General features: G+C 38.8%; 2 protein-coding genes and 1 non-coding gene across 16 annotated transcripts in view; all 3 read left to right on the plus strand.

Annotated features, from left to right (window-relative positions):
- The first annotated feature begins 10 nt into the window (after window positions 1-10).
- On the plus strand, window positions 11-17,187 carry LOC104366435 (E1A-binding protein p400). The gene is made up of 24 exons (XM_033008433.2): window positions 11-259; window positions 343-479; window positions 1,294-1,480; window positions 2,480-2,643; window positions 3,935-4,104; window positions 5,184-5,345; window positions 5,566-5,621; window positions 6,070-6,365; window positions 6,911-7,104; window positions 7,199-7,371; window positions 8,366-8,562; window positions 9,374-9,485; window positions 9,880-10,032; window positions 10,778-10,861; window positions 11,832-11,960; window positions 12,398-12,442; window positions 12,584-12,737; window positions 13,225-13,466; window positions 13,627-13,797; window positions 14,384-14,520; window positions 14,997-15,075; window positions 15,556-15,663; window positions 16,208-16,398; window positions 16,684-17,187. Exons 1-24 carry the CDS (start codon window positions 104-106, stop codon window positions 16,835-16,837), a joined length of 3,651 nt encoding a protein of 1,216 aa, XP_032864324.2. The 5' UTR covers window positions 11-103; the 3' UTR covers window positions 16,838-17,187.
- LOC116965389 lies at window positions 7,747-7,885 on the plus strand. The gene has a single exon (XR_004409332.1). It is a non-coding gene; the product is annotated as a small nucleolar RNA SNORA49 (small nucleolar RNA).
- A 201-nt stretch (window positions 17,188-17,388) lies between the features above and the next one.
- The window catches only part of LOC104358317 (E1A-binding protein p400), a 53,041-nt gene continuing 45,900 nt past the window's right edge, over window positions 17,389-24,529 (plus strand). For 9 of the 14 annotated variants that reach the window (XM_033008202.2, XM_033008203.2, XM_033008206.2 and 6 more), the window contains exons 1-3: window positions 17,389-17,510; window positions 19,440-20,793; window positions 22,983-23,093. In XM_033008202.2, coding sequence (XP_032864093.2) covers window positions 19,471-20,793; window positions 22,983-23,093 — 1,434 coding nt within the window. In that variant the 5' untranslated portion in view covers window positions 17,389-17,510; window positions 19,440-19,470. The remainder of the gene's footprint in view (window positions 17,511-19,439; window positions 20,794-22,982; window positions 23,094-24,529) is intronic. The other 5 variants (XM_033008208.2, XM_033008213.2, XM_033008214.2 and 2 more) reach the window with 1 other exon arrangement.

A 24,529-nucleotide genomic window follows, 5' to 3' on the forward strand; every position in this document is an offset into this window, starting at 1 on the left:
TGCAGGTTTTTAAATTTGCTTGCTTGTGATGTAATTTTATTATGAAATATATTTTACCTTAATTGTTATCTTCATTGTTTACAGTCATCATCGTTTACTCTTGATGGATATGCTTCTGCCTACTGTTTTAAAAGATCTGTGGGCTATTGCCTGTTTCCTGATTCCAGGGATTTCCCAATCCTATCTGGATTGCACAAAGGTAGCATCTGTGCAGGGGAATGAAGATCATTACCAGCGAGTTGCAGTGAAACTGCAGAGAGTACGTCTCCCTTGAGGATGGTGTCTTACATTTCTTTCTCTGAGGAAATGCAATTAGGAAATCACTGTGTTGTATTCTTTTAGGTAGTGCAGTCATTTATTTTGCGGAGGTCCAAAACTGATGTTGAAAAGCAGTTACCAAGGAAATATGAGCATGTACTTACATGTGCTCTTTCTAATCGGCAGAAGTCAATGTATAAAGACATCTTGTCTCAACCAAGGTACATCTGTTGAGTAGTTCTTAAATGTTCATTCGTCATTAAAGTTAGGAATTATTCCAGTTACAGCAAGAGCGCTTGTTTGCTGGGGTGTTATTTCTAAGCGAGTCATGGGCAAACCTAAAGATTAAAGCAGATTGGCAAAATCATAGTGCTGAGCAGCCTAATCATCTTCTACACTAAGCAGTAATTGCATTCATTGCATTCAGCCATTTCTTCATCCTCTGTTTGTTTATTTATATCTAGTTGTTTTACAAGGTGAAAAGAAGCATAAATAAACAGTATTTGCAGATTATGGGATAAACTACATATGGGACAAAATATTTATAACTTAGACAGTTGACCATGAGTCACAGTTTTTGTCTACATTTAATTCTTAAGTTAATTAGGAACTGAATATAGGTTCTATGTTACTTTGCTTTTCTGATCTGTCTAGTTTCTATTTGTCAATGAATTTCATAATTTAAAGTGGTATTTATTCAGATGTTAAAAAAAGGCCTTAATATTGACAATGTTCTTCATACATTATCTGATGTAATTTCCATTTGAAATACAGTGGCTATTTGAGAAATTCACATTTATGATAATTTGAGTTTTAAAATCAGAATACATTTTATGAATTATTAAAAGTCTGTGTGAATGTGAAAGAAGCTGGAGGAATGGAAGACTGTGTTTTTAAACCCATATTCTAAGATTGATACCTTGGTGTTACTAGATTTATTCAGAAAAACAGTTTGTGTGTGCAGAAAGACCTAAGCTGCCAAAAAGCACTGGGTTTAAAAGATAACTTAAATTAAATTTTCATTTTGAATAACAGAACTCAAGAATGTCTTAGAAGTGGGCACTTTGTCAGTGTCCTCCATATTCTGACACAGCTGCTCATGGTGTGCAATCATCCTGATCTGATCAGTCCCCGGCTTCCAAGTTCTTCCTGTGTATTAGACAAGCTGGAGTTTACAACTGCTTCCCTTGTGCTGAATGTGTTAGGACGGGATCTTTGGAAGGTGAGTAGGGAAGTAATTCTCTTGTACTTAACTTGATTTGACTGGGAGAGCAGGTGGCTTATGACATAAAATTTCTTACACGTAATTCAGGTTCCAATTAAATTTCAAAATCTGAATTGCTAATCCATTTATTTTTAGAAGCAACTGCTAAGACTATAAATAATAACCACTGACTTTATGGTAGTACTGAATTTAGGTGTGCTGGGAATTTGCTATCCTTGTCAAAAAAGGTCAGACTATTTTGCAACATTTTCTAGTTTTGCTTAAAGTTCCCAATTAACCTAAATGGATGGGTCTTAAAATCAAGGGAAAGGTGTCATTTTTGTCCTGGCCTGAGGAGTAGTAAGGGCATAGTTAAGCTGCGTACGGCTCTGGGGATGAGAAGCTGCATCAGATTCAGCAGTTTAGTTTTAACTATAGTCTGTTTGTTAAAGTTATATTGCAAGCGATTTCATGCATTTTTTTCTAGTGATTTCAGGAATACTAGAGGCTTAAGAAAGACTGGACAAAGCTAAAAGAATAGCATTGGGTGTCCCGGGAAATTAAAATAGTTACTCCTTTAAGCCCGCTGGTATGGGTGGGGGGACAGGGTGAGTGTCAAAGGCTTGTGAAGGAAGTAGGGTTAATACATCAAGGTGGGAATGGATGAGTCTGGAATGAATAAGACAAATGTATTAGTTACAAGCATTGACTTAACTGCAGAGCTTGTAATTTCAGGGTGCTGTCCTGGTTTTGGCTCTTGGTAACATGAGCATAATGCTCTATTTTCATGGTGTAGGTTGTTGAAACCTTTTAAAGTAACAGCAGCTGCTCTCTGCAAAATCACATGACACTTGGCTCTTCCACATTTTGGTTTAATTCTGGCATCAGCTGTGAGCTTTTTAATCATTCTCAGATAATGTGGTATTATTACTACTATTTTTTTTTTGTTCTTTTTTGTTTTATGGCAACTGAATAGTAGTAGAATATTTCTTTAGGTTGTTTCTTTTATAACTTAAGCATGCAGACTGGTCTCTCTTTGATGTGATTGGGATGGAAAACCAAATTACTTGCTATGAAGCACAACTACTGCCAAAACTGAAGGTAACTAGGAAGCTTATTGAAGAGATCTACTGTTCTCCTTCATCACCCAGACTTGAGCCAGTGAAGCTCAAACCAAATAGGTATGCAGTGTTCCAGTGATTGATTGCTTGATTTTAGGTAACAGGTGAAAATGAGTAGTATTTGTGAGAGCCCAGAGGGGTCATTCAGAAGCATTTGTGTTTCTTGCTATCTTTTGTTTCCAAACTCATCACTGCTAAAGACTGTATGCCAGTCTTCTGAGGGAAAGCAGACTGCTTTTTAGCAGTTAATAGTTGTTTTCATTTACAAAGGCTTAGTTGTGATATTTCCTGCCAAACTCAAGTGAGTTAAAATCTGCTGTGTGTGATCAAACAGTGGAAGTGACTTCTGCAGTAGTTTCCTAAGCAGAATAATTAAATCTTCTCCCTTTAGTTAATTTTAAGTCTAAGATGTGCTTACAAAGAACTTAAAGAAATATTGGGGTTTTCTTTTTGGAGTGGTGGGAGGAGAAGAAAAAAAGGTGTTCTGTTAAATTTTGAACTTTTTTATTTTGCTATTGACTCTTATTTCTGAAGAGCAGTTGGGAGGGTTCATTTTTGAGTCTTGGCGTGAATGTAATTCTGCTGTAGAGCAATGTAGGCTTAAACATTTTACAATAAATTAACCTGATAAGAGCACAGCATGGTTATGGAAGCCCAAGACAGCATGTGTAACAGGTGACAAGGAGGATGTCCAGCGCTAGTTCTGTTAGGCACTTCTGCAGAAGGAAGCTTTGTCGGTTAACAAAATTTAAGAACTAGAAGCAATAGCTAAAATATATATGGAAAGCAGAAAAAGAATTTATTCTTTTGCTGTTTAGACATCTTTAGTTTCCCAGTAGTATACACAGAATGATTGTTGTGAAGTCAGCTTTTACAATTGCAGGATGTGTTTAAAACCAGACAGCGTGAAGATGCATGGAAGTAGGGATCCCCTGCTTTTTGCACTTATATTGTACCTAGCCATTCTTAAGACTTTGCTCCATTAAGAAGTTTGATCCTTATTAGCATATTTTGGGGAGTTTTTTTGCTGTCTTTAGACTCCAAAGATGATTAAGGAATATGGGGGATCTGTCATGCTTGTACCCCTTCATGTAATCTTTCAGAGAAGACTGGAGACTTAGAGAATTTGGTGTACTTGCCTTTTACAGTATATTGTGTTTCTTCTGTGTGTTGAGAGAAGCAGAATCCCTCCTGCCAAATGCTCTGCAGCTGGGTACCCCTTCTAGCTCAGGTTACTGACTAAAAATAACTATTTGCTTTTTACCTTGATTTTTGTATTAGGATGAAAGGATTAACAACTTCCTCATGTATGTTTTTTGTATGAGTAGAAAGATGATTTGTTAATTTTCAGGTTATTTACACCAGTGCAGTATGGACAAAAACCCAAAGGTAGGACTAGAGACTTCTCAAGGTCTCAGTCGCAGCAAACAGCGGACACAGCAACAGTTATGGCAGATCATCAAGAGAAAACACAAAGACAACAAGTCCTTGTCATGTTTTCGGATAATCATCATAAGGGAGGTGTGTTTGACATATAATAAACTATTGCTTTCTGGTTTGCTGTCTTTTTTTTAATATTGCTTGAATTTGGGAAAGCAATGAGGTTGTACTCAGGGTGTTTGTACATTACATATTTAAACATCAAATTCCATTAGCAGTTTTCTAACAGGAAATGCTCACAAAATAAAAAAATAAAAATTCCTTATTATCTATCTGTCTGTATTTTATAAACAGAATGATGCTATTGTGCAAACTGGAAATTTTGCGGGCAGTTGTGTTGGTCTCCAGGTATACCATCTTAATGAAACTCTTCAGACCTGACCTGCAGTGTGTGAGGCAGCTTTTCACACAGGTCATTCTTAACTGACTGAGAAGATTTAGAGATCATCACTGTGCCATTCGCGGGGTCTCTGCCGAGCCACTACTAAAGGTCTTAACTGGGTCTTTTTTATATGGTACAGTGCTTTGGAACAGATCGTTTTCAGATGGTTGGGGATGTAGTGCAGTATTTCAAGCACATTCTTCTTCAGGGTTTTTCTAAATCCTCTACATATTGATTTCAGCTGGTTACAGTGTAAGTTTTTGCATGGTTGATTGGGAAGCATTCAGTATGAAGGGAGACTGAAAATGATATAGGATAGTTATTCTTTTGTGCTGTTAACTGTTCTAAGAACTCTTCCATTGCTGAAAATGAATTGTCCAGGAAAAGATCTCTTATTCTGTGGTTGTTTTCTGCCAAGACTGTGCTTAAAATATAAATGTGCAGACTCTTGAAGCCCTTGCAAAGTTTGTACATTGTCAAGTCAAATGAGTATATATGTGAAATACCAGTCAAATTGTACCTAGGAAATAATCTTTTTTTTAATAGGTCTACTAGTGGTACTGAGGGGAAGAACATTTCATGTGTAGTTTAAGAGCACATAGTGTTAGAGGCAGGCCTAGTCTGTTTGCAGTTAAGTGCAATGTTAGTTATGTCTGGAGTAAAATTGCCCTTCATTGGAAATAGGGCACACTGTGCATAGGATAAGCATTCAAATTCTGCAGCATACAGTGAGGAAATTCTTTTTAAACCTTGTAACTTTTTTGTCTTCTCTTAACAGCCAGCAAGATAGTACTTGGCCCAATGTCTTCCACAGCTGGAGCACAAGAAAGAATTGCTGAGCCAGAGAAGCCTGTAACATTACAGTTTAGAGGGAAAACTTTTACTTTATCTTACAGTCAGTTCTGTCGTCTTACTGGTAGACAGTCTCTGAAGCAGCAAGGTAAGGTGCCACATGATTCAATTCACATATTTCTCTTTTTTTTCCCTTTTTTTTTTTCTTTTTTGTTAACTTTTTAACTATTCAGAAATCAAAATTCTAAAAGCTACAATACGCTTATACTGTAATATAATTAGTCTGTGAAATTAAATAATTTTTCTTCATTAAAATATTTTTCTTGTCTTTCTGCTTTCCTGGAAAAATTAATTTATTAACGTGACAGTGGATGACTTGAATACTAAATCTAAATCAGTATCTAGACTTCTGTGTCCAACTCAGGTACTGTGCTAGCTCTTTGTATGATATATACTTGATCATAAACAATGTATAGTTTACAAGATTCATGTGTACACATCTGTTTGCTAAAATAGCTAAAGGTTTAGTTTTTAAAGCATGTAGAATATTGTAATTGACTGGTCTTACCCATCTGTACTAGCGGACTCTCCAATAGTAGTTTGAAACTGACATTGTATTGTAGCCAGTAGGCATAAAGTAGGAAAGCAGATTTATTTTTCATTAAAATACCAAACTTAACATCTGTCCTTGTATCACAAATACTATTCTAATTGTTAGCTTTTCTCCTGCTCACTTCTCCTTTCACAGTCATTAATAGAACTGTCACATTAACTAAGTTATCCTAATTTTCAACTTTCTTTTGCATAAATTTCTCATTCACGTAAGTTTTATCTGGTCAAAATACATTCAGAAAATATTTTTCAATTTAAAGGGTATCATAGAAGAAAAAAGACAACTAAAGGAACACCTGGACAAAATATACTTTGAGAATGAGCGTCGTTGTTCCAGAACGCCCCTGTATGGCAGAGACTTGTTGGAAATTTGCTCTTGGACCAGTGAAAGAAAAATCGCTCAGCATTGTTCTGCCAGGATTAACAAATGGCGCTGGGCTGGCTTTGCAAATTGCCTTCCATATTCAGGGACTTCAGAGGTTCTAAAGGATCCCTTGCAAGAACTCATTCTGACACTGAAGCAGCAACAGATCGCCCTGAAGGATGTTGTTACTAGGTAATTGAGACAAATCTATTTCCCATCTTTGCACAGATTTGATGGGTCTATACTACCATCCAAACCAGGGTATTTATGGAAAGTACTGTAAAATGCTAAAAGTGATGAGTTGCTTTTTTTAATCCTTATTGCAAGCTAAATTACTTTATGCAGAATCTATTTGCATGCCTGATGTATAATTTTAGATCATTTAAGATTTTAAAACTCTTAATAGTTTCATGGCAATTGTTATTATCTATCTAGCATTTCTACTTGATTTTGACATAGCTTGTATTTTTTGTGTGAATACTTACCAAACAGTAGGAGTTGCAAGTCAGCTTATCTTGGTAACTTTATGGGTAGTGGTAATTTCCTCATCTCGTTCTGATCTTGAGTGGTTTTGCATTTACTTGATGCTAACATAAAACTTCATATACTGATTTACTTTCACTTACCTTTATCCAGCTTCTGCTTCCCTGCAGACATCTTCTTTATTACTGTTTTTGAGTAGTCAATGGCCCAAGCTGTTAAAAATTAGTATATTAAAGTTTTGGTTTGTTTTATAGAGATCTGTGCATATTGCCAGCTGTAGCTGTTGCTCCTCCATATTTGTATGTAGCAAATCCTCCTCATACATATACCCATGAAATGAATGTCTTGAAGTTTAATCTGAAGGAACAGATACTGCCCTATTACCAGCAAATAGCAAGGCCTCATTTTCTACAGTTCCCGGATCCTCGACTGGTGCAGCGTGATTCAGGTATTAAAAAGCTCACCACCTGTTATAACCGTGTGAATGTGGTTTCTCTAATGAATGCTACCTGCAGACTTTCAAGTTCCTATTTCATAAACAGGCAAGATGGAAGCTTTGTCTGTCTTGCTTCGGAAGTTGAAAGCAAAAGGACATCGTGTGTTGATTTTGACGCAGATGGTTCCAATGCTTGATATATTGGAGCTGTTCTTGAACTTCCATTTTCTCACATACATAAGAGTTAATGAGAATGGTGCTCACAGTTGGCATTATCTGGTAAGAGAACCTCTTACTTAAGCTAATAGTTAAAAGATGATTATAGTGAAAGGGAAAATGCTAAAAGAAAGTCTAATACATTTGCAAAATTCATTTGCATAATTTCATTAGTTATTTAAGAAAAGTATGTATGTAGCTGTAGCACAAAATATGTAATTATATACGAAATATGTCAGTTATATTACTCTTTGATGAAGCATCCAGAGTGTTTCCAAGAGGTATGCCTCTAGTTGTCCTACATTTATTAGTAATTTGTGCTCGAAATACAGACATTTTATTTCACTATAGTGTTTTGATTAATTACTTTTGCTTTCATTATCTGTAGATATCCTCATTGTTAGTACTTCAAATGCAGTTGCTGTTTTTATGTTGGTACTTCCTCAGCCTTACTCCAGGGGCTTTTGTTTTTTGTAAAGTGCCCTGGCATTGCCTGAGGATAAATTGAAAGTATGCTCATTTCCCTCTCCAGTAAGATTTTCAGTATCCTCTGGGGCCTACAGTTTGAGCAAACATTAACAATATCGTTAAGTTATTCTTGTCTTATTTTTTATTTCAAATTGCACTGTTATGCTTTCTGTCAGATGCCGTATAAAACATAGAGGAATACTTTGCCTTAAAGCAACACAAGGCAGAACAATAGAAGGGATTCATTTTAGTCAATAGAGAAAAAACCCATGAAGCATGCACAGAATGTAATAACCCAGTCAGGTGTGCTTAGTCATAGGACATAATGTGTGTACTGTAATAGCTCTTCAGATTTTTATCTGGTTGACTGCACCATAAATTAATAGTTTTAATGGTACACAAATTAATTTTTAATTATGTAGATCTGTAATGTGGGCAGTCAGATAACTTAAAATGTTTGCGTGCTTAATGTACATTGGGGAAGTAATAAGAAAACAATTTTTCTGATCTTCTTCCATAAAAAAGTTTTAGAGATTTGTGCTTTATTAATGTGAATTTGTAACTAAGTTGCTTGTTCTCCCCATTTTAGGAATCCATAAAAAACTTCAACCAAGACAAGCGATTCTTCTGTGTTATTCTTTCTTCTGACACTCCTTCCACAGGTGTCAGCCATATAGATGTGAATACTGTTGTCTTCTATGACACTGCTTTAGATCCGCTGATGGATACAAAGGCTAAAGAATGGTGTGATAAAATTGCAAGACACGGAGATATTCACATGTACAGGTGACTTTTATGCTAAGAAATAGTATATGTCTTTTAAAATCAAAAATAGAGGGAAGATGTTTTTAGGTGAAACTAAGGTTTTCGGTTGAGGTTGTCCTTTTAGTTTAAATCATTTGGTCGTTTAAGATCCCTTTAAAGACTGATCGCTCATAAATACTTCTTCCCTTAATATATCTTCTGTTCCTGTCTTTCCCTCCCACTGTCATCTTGTCAGCCATCTGGATTTCTGTGTTGGGACAGTCAAAATGAACATTAATATCTGTGGGTGTTTTCTGCTCTTGATAAACAATAAATTTCTTTCTTGATGGTCTATCATTGGATTTCAAATCCACTAGTGATGAGATGCTGATATTCATGTAGTTCTAAGATGTATTTGAAAGCTTCTCTCCAGTGACTGTTTCTTTTCCTGGAAGGATGTGCTGAGAGCAGAGGTGAGCTCTTGCTCACACCACTGGCCAGGTATGCATGGGTGTGCAGTGCAGACACTGTTAGCAAATACCCGGCTACTGTAAGGATTTTTAAAAAAAAACTAATTGTATAGAAGATGATATTCTTTATTGTTAATTTTTAAAATAAGAACTTAAAAGGACACCGTGTTTTGAAAATATGAAATCAGATGTTTAAATAAAGCTTTCCTCTAAGAAACTAAAAAACGAATACAAAACTTCCTATGAAAATACCTGCTGGACTCTAAATGAGTGTTGGTGCTCACTGTTGTAGATGGGGAACATTAGGCATGAAACAGCTGAGTTTCAGAAAGTGTCACTGTTTTCTAGGAAAACAGTATTTAATTAGTTTCTTTGTTTTACAGGCTTATAAGCGGAAATTCTGTCGAAGAGAGGCTGTTGAAAAAAGGTATTAAACATTTGATTCAAGAAGTGACTGCTCAGGGAGATGATTATTCAACAGGCTTTTTAACTCAGGTACTGTAATATTAAGAATGTGAGCCGTTCTTTAATGAAATGTAAAAAAGTAGTCCTTCAGAATTTTAAACATCATCTAGTTTTATATATATTTCCAGACTTATCTGGGGGCCAGTGGTATGTGATCACAGTTAAAAATCAATGAAAATCCTGAGCTGCTAGCTCATATACAAAATCAGAAAATAAAAATATCTAGAAAGAAAACTGCTTCTTCCAATTATAATTTGACACTATTTTTGGCATTGTTTTAATCTAACAAAATCAACATGTCCTGCAGCAAATGGTGTCAAATATGTCTGTAACCTGACTTTTCTAAACTCAATTTTAGGATGATTAAAAAACTTTTGACATCATACATTGTCTTATTGAATACTTGCAACCTTTTTTCCATAAGGTTCTTTGCTCTGAAAATGGAAAAGAGGATTCTGGGATGTTTACAGAAGAGACATTATCTGAGATAAGAAATTACATAGATTCAGAGTTGTATGATTCAAGAAATACCACGGTTCCTTCACAGTTAGAACAGCTGGTTAGCTTTGTGGATCAGGTATGATGATTTCTCTTGTTCTAAGTAAATGTTTAGAAATATTTGAAATTTACTTTCCTGTGCAACAATCAAATGGCTTATTTCCACTCGATCTACATGAAACAGTTCTGTGCAACTTAAATATTGAAACAATCCCGGGAGGTAATCTGAGTTTTTTTATAGTTCTGTTCACCTACTGAAACACTTAAGTCACCAAATGTCCTCCTAAGGATTGTGAAGTGCATTGAACTAAATTGTGTCTTGTGATATAAAACTGTTTTACAGTCCTGTGCTTTGTGTTTTTCCTTAAAAGCCTTGGATCTGTTTCTTCCTAACCTTGAAATGACCATTCTTAGCATTCCCCAAGTTCTGTCTGATTCTTATTGTCTCCTTTTCCCTTTGGCTACCTGTGCAGAACCAAAGCAGCAGCCTGCTTGCTAAGAACCAGTCAAGAGTATGCATAATAACTTGGATGGGATTCTCATTATTATTTTTTTTTTCAGTTAGGAAAATGGAAGCCAATGGTTGGATCCTATTATCAGTGATAGTGGTGAGATGTGAGCAGACTAGCTAGGGACCAGACTATCAGATTTTTGGTCCTTAGATCTCTTTTCTGTGTTAATTCTGGTGCCATTATTTGCAACTGAAACAAATATGTTTATTGGTTGGGGTGTTTTTCTGCTTGTTTTTAAATCACTGGTTATGTACATGTTTCTAATTCAAAAGCTAAACAACTAGCAAAGTGTCAAAATGTTTTTCTGAACAGCTTAAGCCAATTGAAAAGTATGCGTTGAATTTCTTGGAATTGTTTCATACTTTGAATGATCAAAAAAGCCAGAGAGTCAACAAGGTAAGTGATTATATTTAATTTTCTGAGTAATTAATAAAAACAAAATAGAAAAGCACAAGTGTTGTCAGATTTTATTTTTTGTTTGTCTATTTGGGATTTTTTTCTTTGTTTTTTGTTTATGAGCACTGAAATTTTGCTCGAAATGATCGTGGTCTAAAACCACACTGGTTCCTAATTAACAGGTAGACATATTTCTGTTTCTCTTTACTGGTATGAGGGCCTTACCCAAGAATGAAAACACAGTTTAACTAACTTTGCTATGACTGTTAGCCTATAAAAGGTGAGACTCGGATCAGTGGCAATTTGCTGCTGTTAGCATATGGTCATGGTTTAAACCCGTCTGGCGGTCAAACACCATGCAGCCACTCACTCACCCTCCCCTGCCCTGCAGGATAGGTGGAAGAATTGGAGGTAAGGAGACTCATAGGTTGAGATAAAAACAATTTAATAAATGAAATAAAATAAAAGTGAAATAATAATAATAATAATGATAGTGATAATAGAAAATACAACCAAGTAATGCACAATGCGGTTGCTCACCACCTGCCAAACAATGCCCAGTCTGTTCCTAGCTAGCGATCTCAGAGGAGAGAAAATCCCAGAACTCTCCTGGAAGGGAAGGAGAAGCTTCCTGGCCAACCCTTATCCATACACTGAGCATGATGTTGTACGATATGGAATATTTCACTGGGCAATTTGGGACCATTGCTCTGGCTGTGTTCCCTCCCAGGCTCTTGTGCACATCCTGCAAGCAGGGCATGGGAAGTTCAAAAGCCCTTGATCTCTTAGCAACAGCTAAAAACATCAGTCTACTATCAACATTCTTCTCATACCAAATCCCATACTGAAGCCAAAACACAGCACTTTTCTAGCTACTAAGAAAAATAAGCTCTATCCCAGTTAAACCAGGACTCATATGTATTGTGAAAAGTGGTAGTATTTTAAATTGTACAAAGTTTCTTCCTAAAAGGAGTTAAAAACTGCATATATAAAATGGGAATATCAGCATGCCAAGGAGCTGGAAAAGGCAGAAGAAAAATTTCAGCAGGGAGTGGAAGAGGAACTCTTAACATATACCAGACAAGATGCTTATAACAAGGTAACATCAAGGGATCTCCAAGTCCCTGCTTTTCGATGAATTTGCATATTGTGACTACGAACCAAGTATTTGTTTCTGTTGGGTTTGTACTGCACTGGTCTTGTGCCCTTGCACAATTATTGTACTCTTGAAATTGAATGCTCTTGAAATTAAAACTGTGGACAGTTTTAGTTCTTGTAGAGTAGCAGATTGCTGTTTTTGCAGACCTGTGGGTTGGTAGGTTGAGTTGAAATGGAAATACACACTTATGTATCAAGGTAATAATAATTAAAGGAAGAGATTGAGAAAAATATTGAAAATTAAGAGTCATTCCCTAAATATTTTTTTCTACTTTAATTGAAAAATTATAATTATTGCAAACAAGTTCATGTTTGTAAATGCTGGGTTCTGGACTGGATTATGTATGAGGTATCAAAAATTCTTTGTTTCTCATACAGGAATTTGTCTGTGACAGACCAGATGGAGAAACAGAAATAATGCCTGTAAGTCAGTAGCTCTTACTTCATCTGAAGAAAACCTTACCTAAAATATTTCAATTAACGTGAAACTATGGGTTGTGGGGTTTGGGGTTTTTTGTTGCTGTTGCTAACCTTTTGTTTTGTTTTGATTTGGTTTTTCTGAAGCTTTGGACTCCTCCTGTTGTACCTGAGAATCATGATGATGTCTACACTGACTCTGTTATGTGTCTGATGTATACTAGTACCCTGATTCCAGAGTCTAAGCTTCCACCTCTGTTTGTTAGGACGGCGCGTAAGCGTCAGAGAACAGATCTGGCTTGTAAGTTGGATTCAAAATTGCATGGGAAGGCATGGTAACATTGCAGTGTGAAACAATATGAAAACTCTTTTGCAAGAATATCTTTAAGTTTGTGTTTAAAAATTTAGACATGCATGTACTGTTATCTCTGCTAAGATTGATATTACTCAGACAAAATGATTGAATGTAGAGTGTGAGGGAGTGCACTGTGAAAACTTGCTATTGTCCTGTGAATTAAATGAGCAGCAATAAGGCAGTGAGACTCCTGTGCATCCATTTGATCTGTTTTTCAGCTTATTTTCTTAGTGAAGCAAGAAGCTGTTTCGAAATGACTGATCAAGTCAAATACTGTACTAGGGGACCACAGGTGGGAGGTACCTGCATTCAGAAAAGTACTGCAAAAGACTTATCATTAGTTAGATGATTTGCAGCAGTTGGCTTTCTGTCATGATCTTGTTGTACAAAGTTCCTTTCTCACTGGAGATAATAACTTTGTCCTGCCATTTAGCTTCAGGTGAGAGAAAGAAGCATTGCCACAGAAGGATGGTTGTTCCTCCACCTTCACTTTTCAACCAAGTGACTCCAAGATTATTGAAAACACAACAGAAGAGCAAAGCTCAAGACACCCTCCACTGGGTAAACCAGAAAATGTGTTGTGCAAGACCCATGTCAGCTCTCAGCAAGTCAGCTGCTGACACTGGGAAAGATAGTCCTGCATGGCTAATTGCTGAAGACTTGGCACTGTTAAATGTAAGATGCTACTTTGTTTTTATTGACTTCAGAAACTTTTTACTTGGAAGTTTATTAGAGCATCCATAGACCTTGATTAATACAGGATTACACTTGCTTGTGCACACAAGAAAAGCTTTTAATTGAAACATTACACTGATTTGATTCTCTCTGCCTGTAGGCGATGAAACAGTTACGGACACTCCCTTTAAACCTTGCTATTGTGTCACCAGCACAGAAAGCAAACTGGGACTTTGTCAGCGATGTTGTTAACTCTTGTAACTATGTTTATCGGTCCCCAAAGCAATGCCAAAATCATTACATAAAAGCATTTGCAGGTCTGGAAGGAAAGGTGAGTTTAAGTTGAAATGTGTGTTACATTGTGAAAACTTGGTGGGTTTTTGTTTTGTTGGGTTTGGCTTTGTTTGTTTTGTTGGGTTTGGCTTTGTTTGTTTTGTTGGGTTTGGTTTTGTTTTGTTGGGTTTGGTTTTGTTTTGTTGGGTTTGGTTTTGTTGGGTTTTGGTTTTTTTAGTTGTTGTGTTTTTTTGTTTTGTTTTGTTTTTTAATTCCTCATTGCTGTTAGTGGACTACATGAGTGTTTTGTAAGCAGACTCATAACTACATTTTAGAATTTTGAGTAGCTTGGTATACAAGCAAATGCTAGTAAGTATCTTCCCCTGTCAGTATGACTACTACAGGTTATATTTATTATAGTTTCCATACACTTAACAATATGAATTTCCCCAGTGCTGTGACAATGATATGACCCTATCAGTATATTAAAAATAAGGAAGAGGAGCTATTCATTTTAACTTTTATTTAAGTGGCAGGATGTGAATTTTATTCAGTCAAACCTATTGCAAAGTATGATTTTTGCAACAGGGCACTTAAGACTACTTATTTTTGGTATCTAAGTCTTCAATTTCTATTTATTTCAGGACAGAGGTGGTTATCCTCCTCATGTTAGACAGCCCTATGCTAAAGACCAGAATTCTGAGCGTACTCAAATCTATATGAATCACTTTGAGTTGATGACAATGACTACTAGAAAAAGAAGTTACTCAAATAGGCTTCTGTAAGTTTACTTCTACTGTCAATTATATTTTTTCCCAGATTTAATATTTAATCAGTTTGATGGCCTGATTGGTGAAATTTTTTTGTCTCTTAAGCACATATTTCATAGGGGTGTTTCTTTTGTCAGAGGGACTGGGATGACCTTCAGCCTTAAGTTAAGGTAGAACATTTACTGTTAAAGAATCAAACCTGTGCTTGTGCTGATGTAAAGAAAAGCTCAAAGTGCTTCAGTATTGCTCCATGTGATGTACCAGGAGGGTCAGCTCAGGCTTTCAACTGTTTTATCAGGTGTGACAATATAGCTGTCATATTTCTAGGTAAAGAACTGTCTGGAGTTCCCTGCTAATCCCCAGCTTTGTCAGATCTTAATTGCAGATTCCTCTTCCAGAATTTTAAAATTCTTTGTGTTAAAATGTCATGGATATTAGAACAGTCACACAAAATGCAGTTAGTTTAAGCTACTTCATTTACTTTCAGTGCAGAGAACTATGACAAGCTACTGCCTATGTCTGAGGTTGCTTCCATCTGTGCAGAACCTGTGATGATACAGGAAAAGGTCCGTTCAGTTTTTTCCAGGTGAATTCCACTCTGTACATCCTTTTCAATTCTTTTCACTTTCAAATCTTTTCAATTACTTTTTCATGTCAAAACAATTGCAAAGGCTGGGAGTAAGGAAAAATAGCAAGTTTTTGGAGGACTGAAAGTTGTTCAGTATAGGTTTTGACTGTCTAATCCCCTTTCAGAGCATCAGCTGTCCATTCCAGACCTGTTCCTTTACACTTCTGTGGTTGTCTTCTTTTTTGGCACTTTAGCAATGTCAGAAGCAGGCAACCCTGATATGTAATAATTTTTTTGTCAAATCAGAATTTTCTGTTGCAATTATTGGTGTAGACAATTAGGAATTCATTTCAAGATAAATCTTTACATGACTTCATGGTAACAATCATGGTTTTTATCTACTCAGAATTAAAATAATTAAAAAGAAGCCCATTGCTGTGATCCCCTGTCCCCCTTCCACCTATTTCTGTTGTCATAGGCACTAATTGAAGAACCAATAGCTCCACAACTGTCGGAGCAACAGCCTACTGAGAAGCCAGAAGAGGAACAAACAGTGGAGCAAATCCAAACACAGGGGGAAGCACAGGTGAGAAACAAAGACATGATTGCCATGGCATATGTGAATTCTTATCACTCCTGCAGTTGCAGGCAGAGAAATATGTTCCTCCCTCAGCTAAATGAATATGTAGGCACAGATTCATGTGCATTTATAGCACCTGTTTCAACTTTGCTGAGGCTGTGTGTAGGACTCAGCAAAGTTGGAAAATTGGGACATTGAGTAACAGTATTTTGTTTTATCTGAGCTGAGGTGATGGACTTAAATGTTATGTCAAAAATGCAGTCTTGTTCAAAGATAAAAGAATACTATCCAAAGAATAATTATAGACAAGCTTTGTTTTACGGACACAGGATTTTGGGCTTCATCCCAGAGTGAATTTTATGATGGTAAAAAAGGCATTCCATATATAGACCGGAGCAAATGTAATTTTATGGTAATAATATAATTGTACTTTTTCAATGTACTTACCTCCCTCCTTGGAATAATTTTTAAAAACTTCACACCCTCTTTTCTGATCACTTTAGAACACTTGCAAATGTTAAAAATACAGTATGTTTTATGACACTTTCAGACTTCGGGACATATACTCTCTCCAGCCATAGCTGTATCCCAGCAAATGGCTGTGGCACCTGCCAGTCCAGCCCAGCTGGAGCCCACAACCCCCGGCCAGTTTTTTCAAGCAGAAGCACTTGACCTCATCAGTTGTAACCATCACTCTGATGACAGCTGTGTAGATGCTTTTGATGACTCTGCTTATATTGGGTAACCTTTTACTTTCCCAGTTTACACTTTGCTATTGAAAATAACCCCTCAAATCTTTAGTAACCAGCATTGCTTACTTTAGAATTTATTGACAGTAAGTGAAAATGATGGGGAGATAGTCTTTCAGTAAGTTCTCTACTCTTTAGAAAATAGTATATCCCCAGATGTTGTATTATTATGTAGAATTTTAAACAGTTATCTCCGTATACTGTCACTTGTTTTCAGTTTTATCTTAGTTTTATCTCTATACTTTTAGTTAGTAACTGACACTCATCTAAAATTTAGATTTAGTCGCGAGATGCTCCAGGAACCGAGTCCTGCTCCTGCGAGCCCCGAGCCTGCAGCGGCACAGACGGACGCGCGGCGGCCGCGGCGCTCCGGCCCCGGGCAGGCCCAGCCGCCCCGCAGCCCCCGCCGCACGGCCTGGTGGAAGCACTGACGTATCGGCTCGGTGAACGCCATGAAGTTGTATTTCGTTTATTGCTAAACTATCGCCTGAGTTTTCTTGGCCCTGTTTTCTTGTAATCAAGAGTGGCACTAAGTTTTTTTTTGTTGTTGTTGTTGTTGTTTTTTGTTTTGTTTTGTTTTGGTTTTTTTTTCTCCCTTCCCATCATTTGAGGATGTTATTGCCCGTGCTCCAGGTAAGCAGGGTCTAGTTCGTCCCGCCAGCAGGCGTGGTGGATTTTTACACAAAATCTTGAAGAAAAGGGTCGGCACTGCTACCTGCCCTGTCAGAAATTACTCTCTGAACGCTTATTACCCTGCAATAAAAGGTAATTTTGTGCTGTGTGCCCGCGTCTCGTTCCTGGGCGCGCTGCGCTCCCTGTCCGGACAGACCGACCGCCCGGGCCGCAGGACCCACCCCACGCCCCGCCCCGCCCCCCCTCCGCGGAGCGCGGGCCCCGGCCGGCAGCCGGCGCGGCGGCGCGCAGGCGCGGGCAGGCGGCGCAGGCGCAGAGCGCGCTCCGGCCGGCGGAGCGGTGGCGCAGGCGCCGGGCGCGCGGGAGGCGCGGTTTGTCTCCTGCCGGCGCTGGTAGCGGCTGCCGCTCCGGCCGCCCCCTGCCCCCGCTTCCTGCCGGGAGCGAATGGAAAGTCTGGCCCCGGCGCCCGCGGTAAGTGGGGCCCGCTGGGCTCGGGGGGCCGGGGGAGGGCGGCCGGGCCCCGCTCCTCCCCGCCGTACCCGCCGCAGGCCTGGGGCCCGAGGCCCGGCGGCACCGGTCCTGGCGGCGGAGGAGGAACGGGCCTTCCCCGCGCCGCCTGCACGGCGGGAGCGGGGGGGGGGACACGGACACGCACACAGACACGCCGTGTGTGGAGCGGCGGCGCTTCCCGGGGCGCTGCCCCGGCGCGGGGGGCGCGGGCCTCGGCGGGGGGTCCCCCGCGCGAACTTCGGGCGCCGGCACTGGGCGCTCGCCGTGGGCCCGGCCCGCGGGCCCTTCGCATAGTTCGGGTTCCGCACACAAAAGGCGATCCCTTCTCCCCGCGCTGGCAGCGGCCGGCGACGCTTCCTTATCAGCGTGTCATTAATTAAGTGTTTTCACTTGGGCCGTAAATGTTAGCGAAGTATAGGTAATTAAAATAATAAGACCTTGTTACTGGCGATAGGTGATATCATTTGAATCTTAATTATTTACTATCTGCGCTACGATAGAGTCACAATACCACGAAGTATTGCAGAATTATTAAATCTTTTAGAAAAGGTGCCTGCGAGGAGCGGGATTTTTCCTTCCTCCCCTCTGCGCTGAGGGCTCTGCCTCAGGTTCGAGCTCCGAGGAGCGAGAGAGGCGAACGCTGCCCGGAGCGGTGCTCGGTGCCCCCCGGGCGGGTGAGCCCCTGCCCGCCCCGCAGCCTCCCGCCGCTCCCCCCCGGCCCGGGGAGCCGACTCTTTCCCGGGGGCAAGGAAGGGGATTTCTCCATCCCCAGGGCTTGTGCAGGTGGCTGCGGATAGCCCAGGACAGGAGAGCGGAAGAGATGAGTTGTGTTTGCCGGCCTGAGCAGCAGAGGAGGAGCGGGATGAGCTGCTGCATCGCGGTACCCTTCCAGGAGTGCTGCTGCCACTTGTAACCCCCTTGCAGTTCGGAGCAAAGACGAATGGCAGTGTACCTGTATGTGTGCTGGGCCCAAAATACCAAAAATGAAACTGCTGTTTTCAAACTATGAGGTAGATTTTGAAAAAAAACCCTTCAATTTTCAGTTTTCTTTTGATGCTACTGCTATGTGTCACCCAGCACTGAATCTACCTGTCACTTCACGTCAGTGGAATTTTTGTTTGTCAATGATTGAAATACAAAACCAGAATGTTTTTGGTTTTATGGATGGTTTTGCTCAATAAATAGCATTTTAAATCAAATGCAGATTTGGATTAATTTCAATCTTTTTCAAGGGCTTACTGTTCTGAAGGAAAGACAAGGCAGATCTAAGTATCAAGTACAATGCTTTTTCAAACATCTAGATGACTTGGTAGGGAGATTTTTCATGGTGCATTTTTTTCTTCAGTAGCTAAAAAACTGAAGTTGAATAGGCTGTGTCCATTTTTATAATATTTTTAGCTATTGTTGAAGCAGCGTACTGTACATTTTAAGCAACTGTTGTGTTTTTGAGAACACAATGTTCTCAAATGTTAAAAAGCACTGAAACATTTTTTAAATGTTAAAAGCACTGAAATGTTGGGAATAATGAACACAAAAAAGAGTAGATACTTTTGATTTTGGAGACTGTTGTTTCTTGAAGTTCCACAGCAAGGGAAAAAGTATTTTTTAAATTATTTGAAGTCCTGTAACTATCTAAGATGAACGTATCATCTGTAAAACTATTTAATTGGACTTTGTTAGCTAGAGAAATGTATGAGGAATTTAAGTGAGCTTTTGTGGTGCTGAGGGTTTTGGATAATTTGACTGAGGATGGAAAACATTTTAAGTAGCTGTAAAGACACGATAACCGAGTTCTGACTATAAGGTAGCCTTTCCAATAGTAACTAAATAGTGTTGGTTACAGAAATATTTTTACCTTTCCTGAATTTCTGTTTTTGTGTATTTCTTTAGAGTATACTGTAAAAAACCTAGAACAGTAAGAATGCACCATGGTAATGGCCCTCAGAATGCCCAGCGCCAGCTCCAGAGGTCCAGGTCCTTCACAGGCAGTGAGGGAGAAGAGCAACAGGCAAATTTACCCCAGTCCCCTGCAGCTTCTTTTGCACCTTCTGCAAGTCCATCTGCACCCCAGTCCCCCAGTTACCAAATCCAACAGTTTATAATGAGTCGAAGTCCAGTGGCTGGGCAGAATGTCAACATCACACTGCAAAACGTTGGACCAGTGGCTTCAGGAAACCAGCAGATAACACTTACCCCATTGCCGATTCCAAACCCAACGTCACCGAGTTTTCAGTTCAGTCCTCAGCAGAGGCGGTTTGAGCATGGATCCCCATCGTATATTCAAGTTACTTCACCACTGCCTCAACAAGTTCAGTCTCAAAGCCCTACCCAGCCTAACCCTGTGCCAGTGCAAACGTTACCAAATGTTCGGGCAGGCACTCCAGGGCCTGGCTTGGGTATGTGCAGCCAGAGCCCTACTAGAGGATTTGTAGATGCTAGTGTGCTTGTGAGACAAATCAGCTTGAGTCCTTCCAATGGTGGACACTTCGTGTATCAAGAAGGGCCAGGAATTGCACAAATTGCTCAAGGAGCTGCTGCACAAGTACAGCTGCCATCTTCTGGGACCCCTGCTGCGGTGAGGGAACGCAGGCTTTCACAGCCTCACTCGCAGTCTGGTGGCACCATTCATCATCTCGGTCCTCAGAGTCCTGTAGCTAGCGGAGCAAATATGCAATCTTTGACTAGCCCGGGCCATATTACAACGACCAGCTTGCCACCCCAAATCAGCAATATTATCCAAGGGCAACTTATGCAACAGCAGCAGCAGGTGCTTCAAGGTCAGCAGCTGGGTAGACCCATTGGATATGACAGGACTTCTGGTGGATTGATAGCAGGAGTTGGGGGACCTAGTGCATTTGGAATGACATCACCACCTCCTCCCACAAGTCCTTCGCGGGCCACTGTACCACAGGGGCTGTCAAGTCTTCCTCTTACTCCTACAGTTAATACAGCAGTGAAAAAACAACCCAAAAAATTGGAGGAGATTCCTCCTGCCAACCAAGAGACTGCTCAAATGAGAAAACAATGTTTGGATCATCACCACAAGCAGATGGAAATTCTTAAGGAAACTTTTAAGGAATGTTTGATTGAACTGTTTTTCCTGCAACATCTTCAGGGGAATATGATGGACTTTCTAGCTTTTAAGAAGAAACATTGTGTTCCACTGCAAGCATACCTGAGGCAAAATGACTTGGATCTGGAGGAAGAAGAAGAGGAAGAACAATCTGAGGTCATCAATGATGAGGTAAGAAATCTGTTGGTTAACATTTCGGAATAAAATTGTAGATGAAGTTGTGGCACCTGGATTGTGAAGTATTAGAGAATGTGACAGTACCTGGAAAATCATTCTTACTTGATGAAGTACGGCAATTTTTCTTCAAGTAGTTGGTCTGAGAGAATATAGTTCTGCTAGGTAGTGTGATTCAACAGGTCGGTTTGAGTGTGCCGTTAGATATATGTATTTAAAAGAAAAGAATAGAGAGGTGAAAGGAGCTTTCACTGTCCTAGTTAGTATGTAAGCCAGCACACAAATAAAGATGGTATTGGTGTGGAAGCTGTTTTAAGCTATCGGAATTAATATGAATAGGAACCATAGATTAAATTTCACTTACTAGACTTCCACAAACCAAAAAAGTATGAGCAAAAGGTGTTATAAGAGGTTAACCTTTATTTGACTGGTGTGACTTCTAACCATAGATGTTAGTGAAGTTCATTGTTGCTGTGGCCAACAAAAAAGCTGAATGAATCTAGTTACTCAGAGAGAACATGTGAATTATAATGTATACGGGTCCATAGTAATGAATTAGGTAACTTAAGGCAGTCTTACAGTTATTTGCACGTATTGTGGTCTAAATGATTAACCAAATAGCATTTAACAGACAGGTTGTTAACAAGTTAAATCTGTTATTTAACTAACATGAATTCACTGTTTATTAATGGCAAAGTACTTGAAATAAGCATGCCATAGATAAATGCCATGCAATTTTTACTGCCCATTTGTGTAGCTCCTGACCTGCAGCACCCTGCGGGTGCTGGAGCAGTGCCTGCCTGGGGCAGAGCCTACCTTGGGAGCCAACATGGCAAGGGGTCACGACAGGGTAGATATAACTGAAGCCACTGCATCACTTGGCACTTATAAATAACCTTTTAATATTTGTAAAAGTATGTATGGGAATATAGTTGCCAGTTTGTAAAGAACCAAACCAAACCTGCTATATAAAGAAACTCATATTGCTTTGATATATCTGTTAGAAATTAGTGTCTTCAGTGAAAATTGATGACTCTCTTTGGTGTGAATCGTTAGCGATCACATCTTCAGTTGGAATTTCTGGGAAATTTTAACGGTATAACAGCTGAAGTTTAATTTGTTCATTGCTTTGTAGTATAAACTTCTTGAGTAGGAAAAATATACTTCTGCTTGTAATAGTTACTGATAATTTTGAAGGAGTAATTTCTTTCTATCTGTAGTAACATAAAAACTAGCCTGTTATTGTAATTTATTGACAATGGATATTCTTTTTTTTTTTTTTTTTTCATCTGGTTTGTATTTTGTCAAATTGTTTAGGTGTTCTTGTTGGGTTGCGTGTTTGTCGGCTGAAATACCAGGTATTTTTAACTATGATATACACGTTTTGAGAGATCTTTATCGGGTCTAAATAGTGTATGTTTATTGATGTCAGTGATGCTACTTACAGTTTACATCAGTTGAGGCTCTACCCCTCGGTCTTTTGGGTTTGGAGTTTGCTGTACTTCACTGCCTTTTGTAACGGATCATCTTTTGTTTCTGAAAGCCGCTTTTCTGTTTAACTGCTGGAGAATTTTGGAAAGTGCAAAGTCTTTACGTGTTTTCAAATGATGAATCCTTTTGAAAGATTAAGACATCTTTTGAGTATGTTCTTTCTTTGTATTTTTTTGTCGTCTTCTCTTTTATTTCCCCCTCCCTCCTCTTTATCACTTTCTGCTAAAGCAATGCACTTCATCCGTTGCCTGGAAAGGTTGATCACTTTGGGAATTCAAGGGGAGAGCGAATGGTGGCTGTGATCATTGCTTAAATAAATGTTGGAGCTCTCTTTAAGTTCAGACTGTCTGTCATGCTAATTTGTTGTCCATTAGGAGCAGCAATCGATAAATTAAACACACTTTTATGTTAACTGGATTTAAGAAAAGGTTTCCAGTGACAAGAAGTCACTATAAATAGATGAGGCTGTGCTCTGTTCTGCTATTAAAAGTGAGACAGAACTCCTCAAAAACAGCCTGCACTCAGACCAAGCTGCACTGATGGTGGTTTAGTTATAATCCCCTCTTCAGTGAGGTACCATCAGTACAAAATGAGTGTGTCGAACAGTTAAAAAAAAAAAAAAAAAAAAGAAGAAAAACTTTTAAAAAGAAAATGATTCTTCGTTCTTTTTTTTTTTCCCAAAATATTTCTCTCAGGTAAAGGTTGTGACAGGAAAGGATGGGCAGACTGGTACTCCTGTCGCTATAGCAACCCAGCTTCCTCCAAATGTTTCTGCTGCTTTTTCATCCCAGCAGCAACCATTTCAGGTACTTTTCAATGGTTCTAAAATGTAGTTTCATCCCAGATTTTTTTTCTTCATTCAGATTTGATATTTCTTAGATGAATTAGAATTTTCCCAAGAGCCCATCCCTTATCATCTAAACAAACCAAAACAAACTTCACAGTCTTCAAATGCATCAGTATTAATGAAGCCTTGAGGAAGTTAAACCTTTGTCTCCAGGTTGCTGGCTTATTTCATTAACTTTCAGCTTGAATGTTTTCACTTCGGTTTGTTTGTCTTTTGTTTCCCTAATGCATTTGGTTTATTTGTGCATTCTGCATAGTGATAATATGGATTCTTTTGTCTGTGGCATTGTAATTGTTGATTTCTTCTAAATTTCTTTTCCTTTTTTCCTTATCTATTAAAGGTTTTTGAGTATGGCTACAGAAGGTTTTGGATTTGCCTTCCCTGAAATGTTTTAAACAACAATAATAACGCTCTGACACAATTTTTTTTAAATAACTGACTGCTTTCCTTTAGCTCTACCATAAATGTTGGGAAGAAGAAACTGAAGTGCTTATTTTTATTACATGAGTCCTTTTTTACAATTTTTTCCTTCTTTTTTTTTTTTTTGGCACAAAGGAATACTGAACAAAGTAAAGAAATAAATGTGATAGTTAAAATATTTGTGGATCAGTGATGCAACTTTTAAATTCAGGCACATATGGGTTTATGCATCTGCCTTCAACTCCGTGTTACCCACATACCATTGCTTATAGACTCTGACAAGCAATATACCCTAATTTCTCTGCAACTAAAATATTTACCTTTTAGCTCAATTATATATGCTTATCAGGTGTTACAGGGTGAATTACTCTGCTGTACCATGGAAGCTGTACAGTGTGTGCTGCTTTCAGCTATGTTTTGGAAGATGAAGAATTAAGTGAAATATAGCATATAACGAATGGGATATTCATAGTGATATTTTACAAATGAGTTGCATAGAAAAGGGGCTTGCACTGAGAGCTCTTCGTTATGGCCAATACTGACATGTCTTGGAAGTGTCAGGTAGTCAGGCTTCATCTAAGCTGTTTAAAATATGTAGTATTATATCAGGTTATTTATTATAGTGATTATGGTTATCATCAAGCTATAGCAACAGCAGTGAGAAAGTACTTTTGGAAGTATTATACCATTTCAGACCCGTTTCAGAGAAACAAGCAGGTACTACATGCTAAAAACATATAAAACTCTCTGTGTGATTGTGATAATACCTTTTAGCACGAAGTGTTAACAGAAAGTAGCATCTCTTTCCATCAGTCTTTCTCTTTGTAACTGTTTATAGAGAAATAATGTGTCCTGATCAGCATCATCATTCAAATTTGAGTGCGTTAAGTGCAGCACTCAGAATGGTTATGGTGGACGTGCTGCATTAATCATGGCCTCTGGAGAACTACATTATTTTAATTAAAGTTAGGACAG

Source organism: Tyto alba, unplaced genomic scaffold (genome assembly GCF_018691265.1).
Source record: "Tyto alba isolate M040663 unplaced genomic scaffold, T.alba_DEE_v4.0 Super-Scaffold_44, whole genome shotgun sequence".
Lineage (NCBI taxonomy): Eukaryota > Metazoa > Chordata > Aves > Strigiformes > Tytonidae > Tyto > Tyto alba.

What these genes read in the sequence shown, in the direction of transcription:
- LOC104366435 (XM_033008433.2), top strand. Translation starts at nt 104, where the DNA reads ATGGATATGCTTCTGCCTACTGTTTTAAAAGATCTGTGGGCTATTGCC. An exon ending in GACTTCTGTGTCCAACTCAG is followed by an intron (nt 5,622 to 6,069) that starts GTACTGTGCTAG and finishes TTCAATTTAAAG; the next exon opens with GGTATCATAGAAGAAAAAAG. An exon ending in AAACACAGGGGGAAGCACAG is followed by an intron (nt 15,664 to 16,207) that starts GTGAGAAACAAA and finishes TGACACTTTCAG; the next exon opens with ACTTCGGGACATATACTCTC.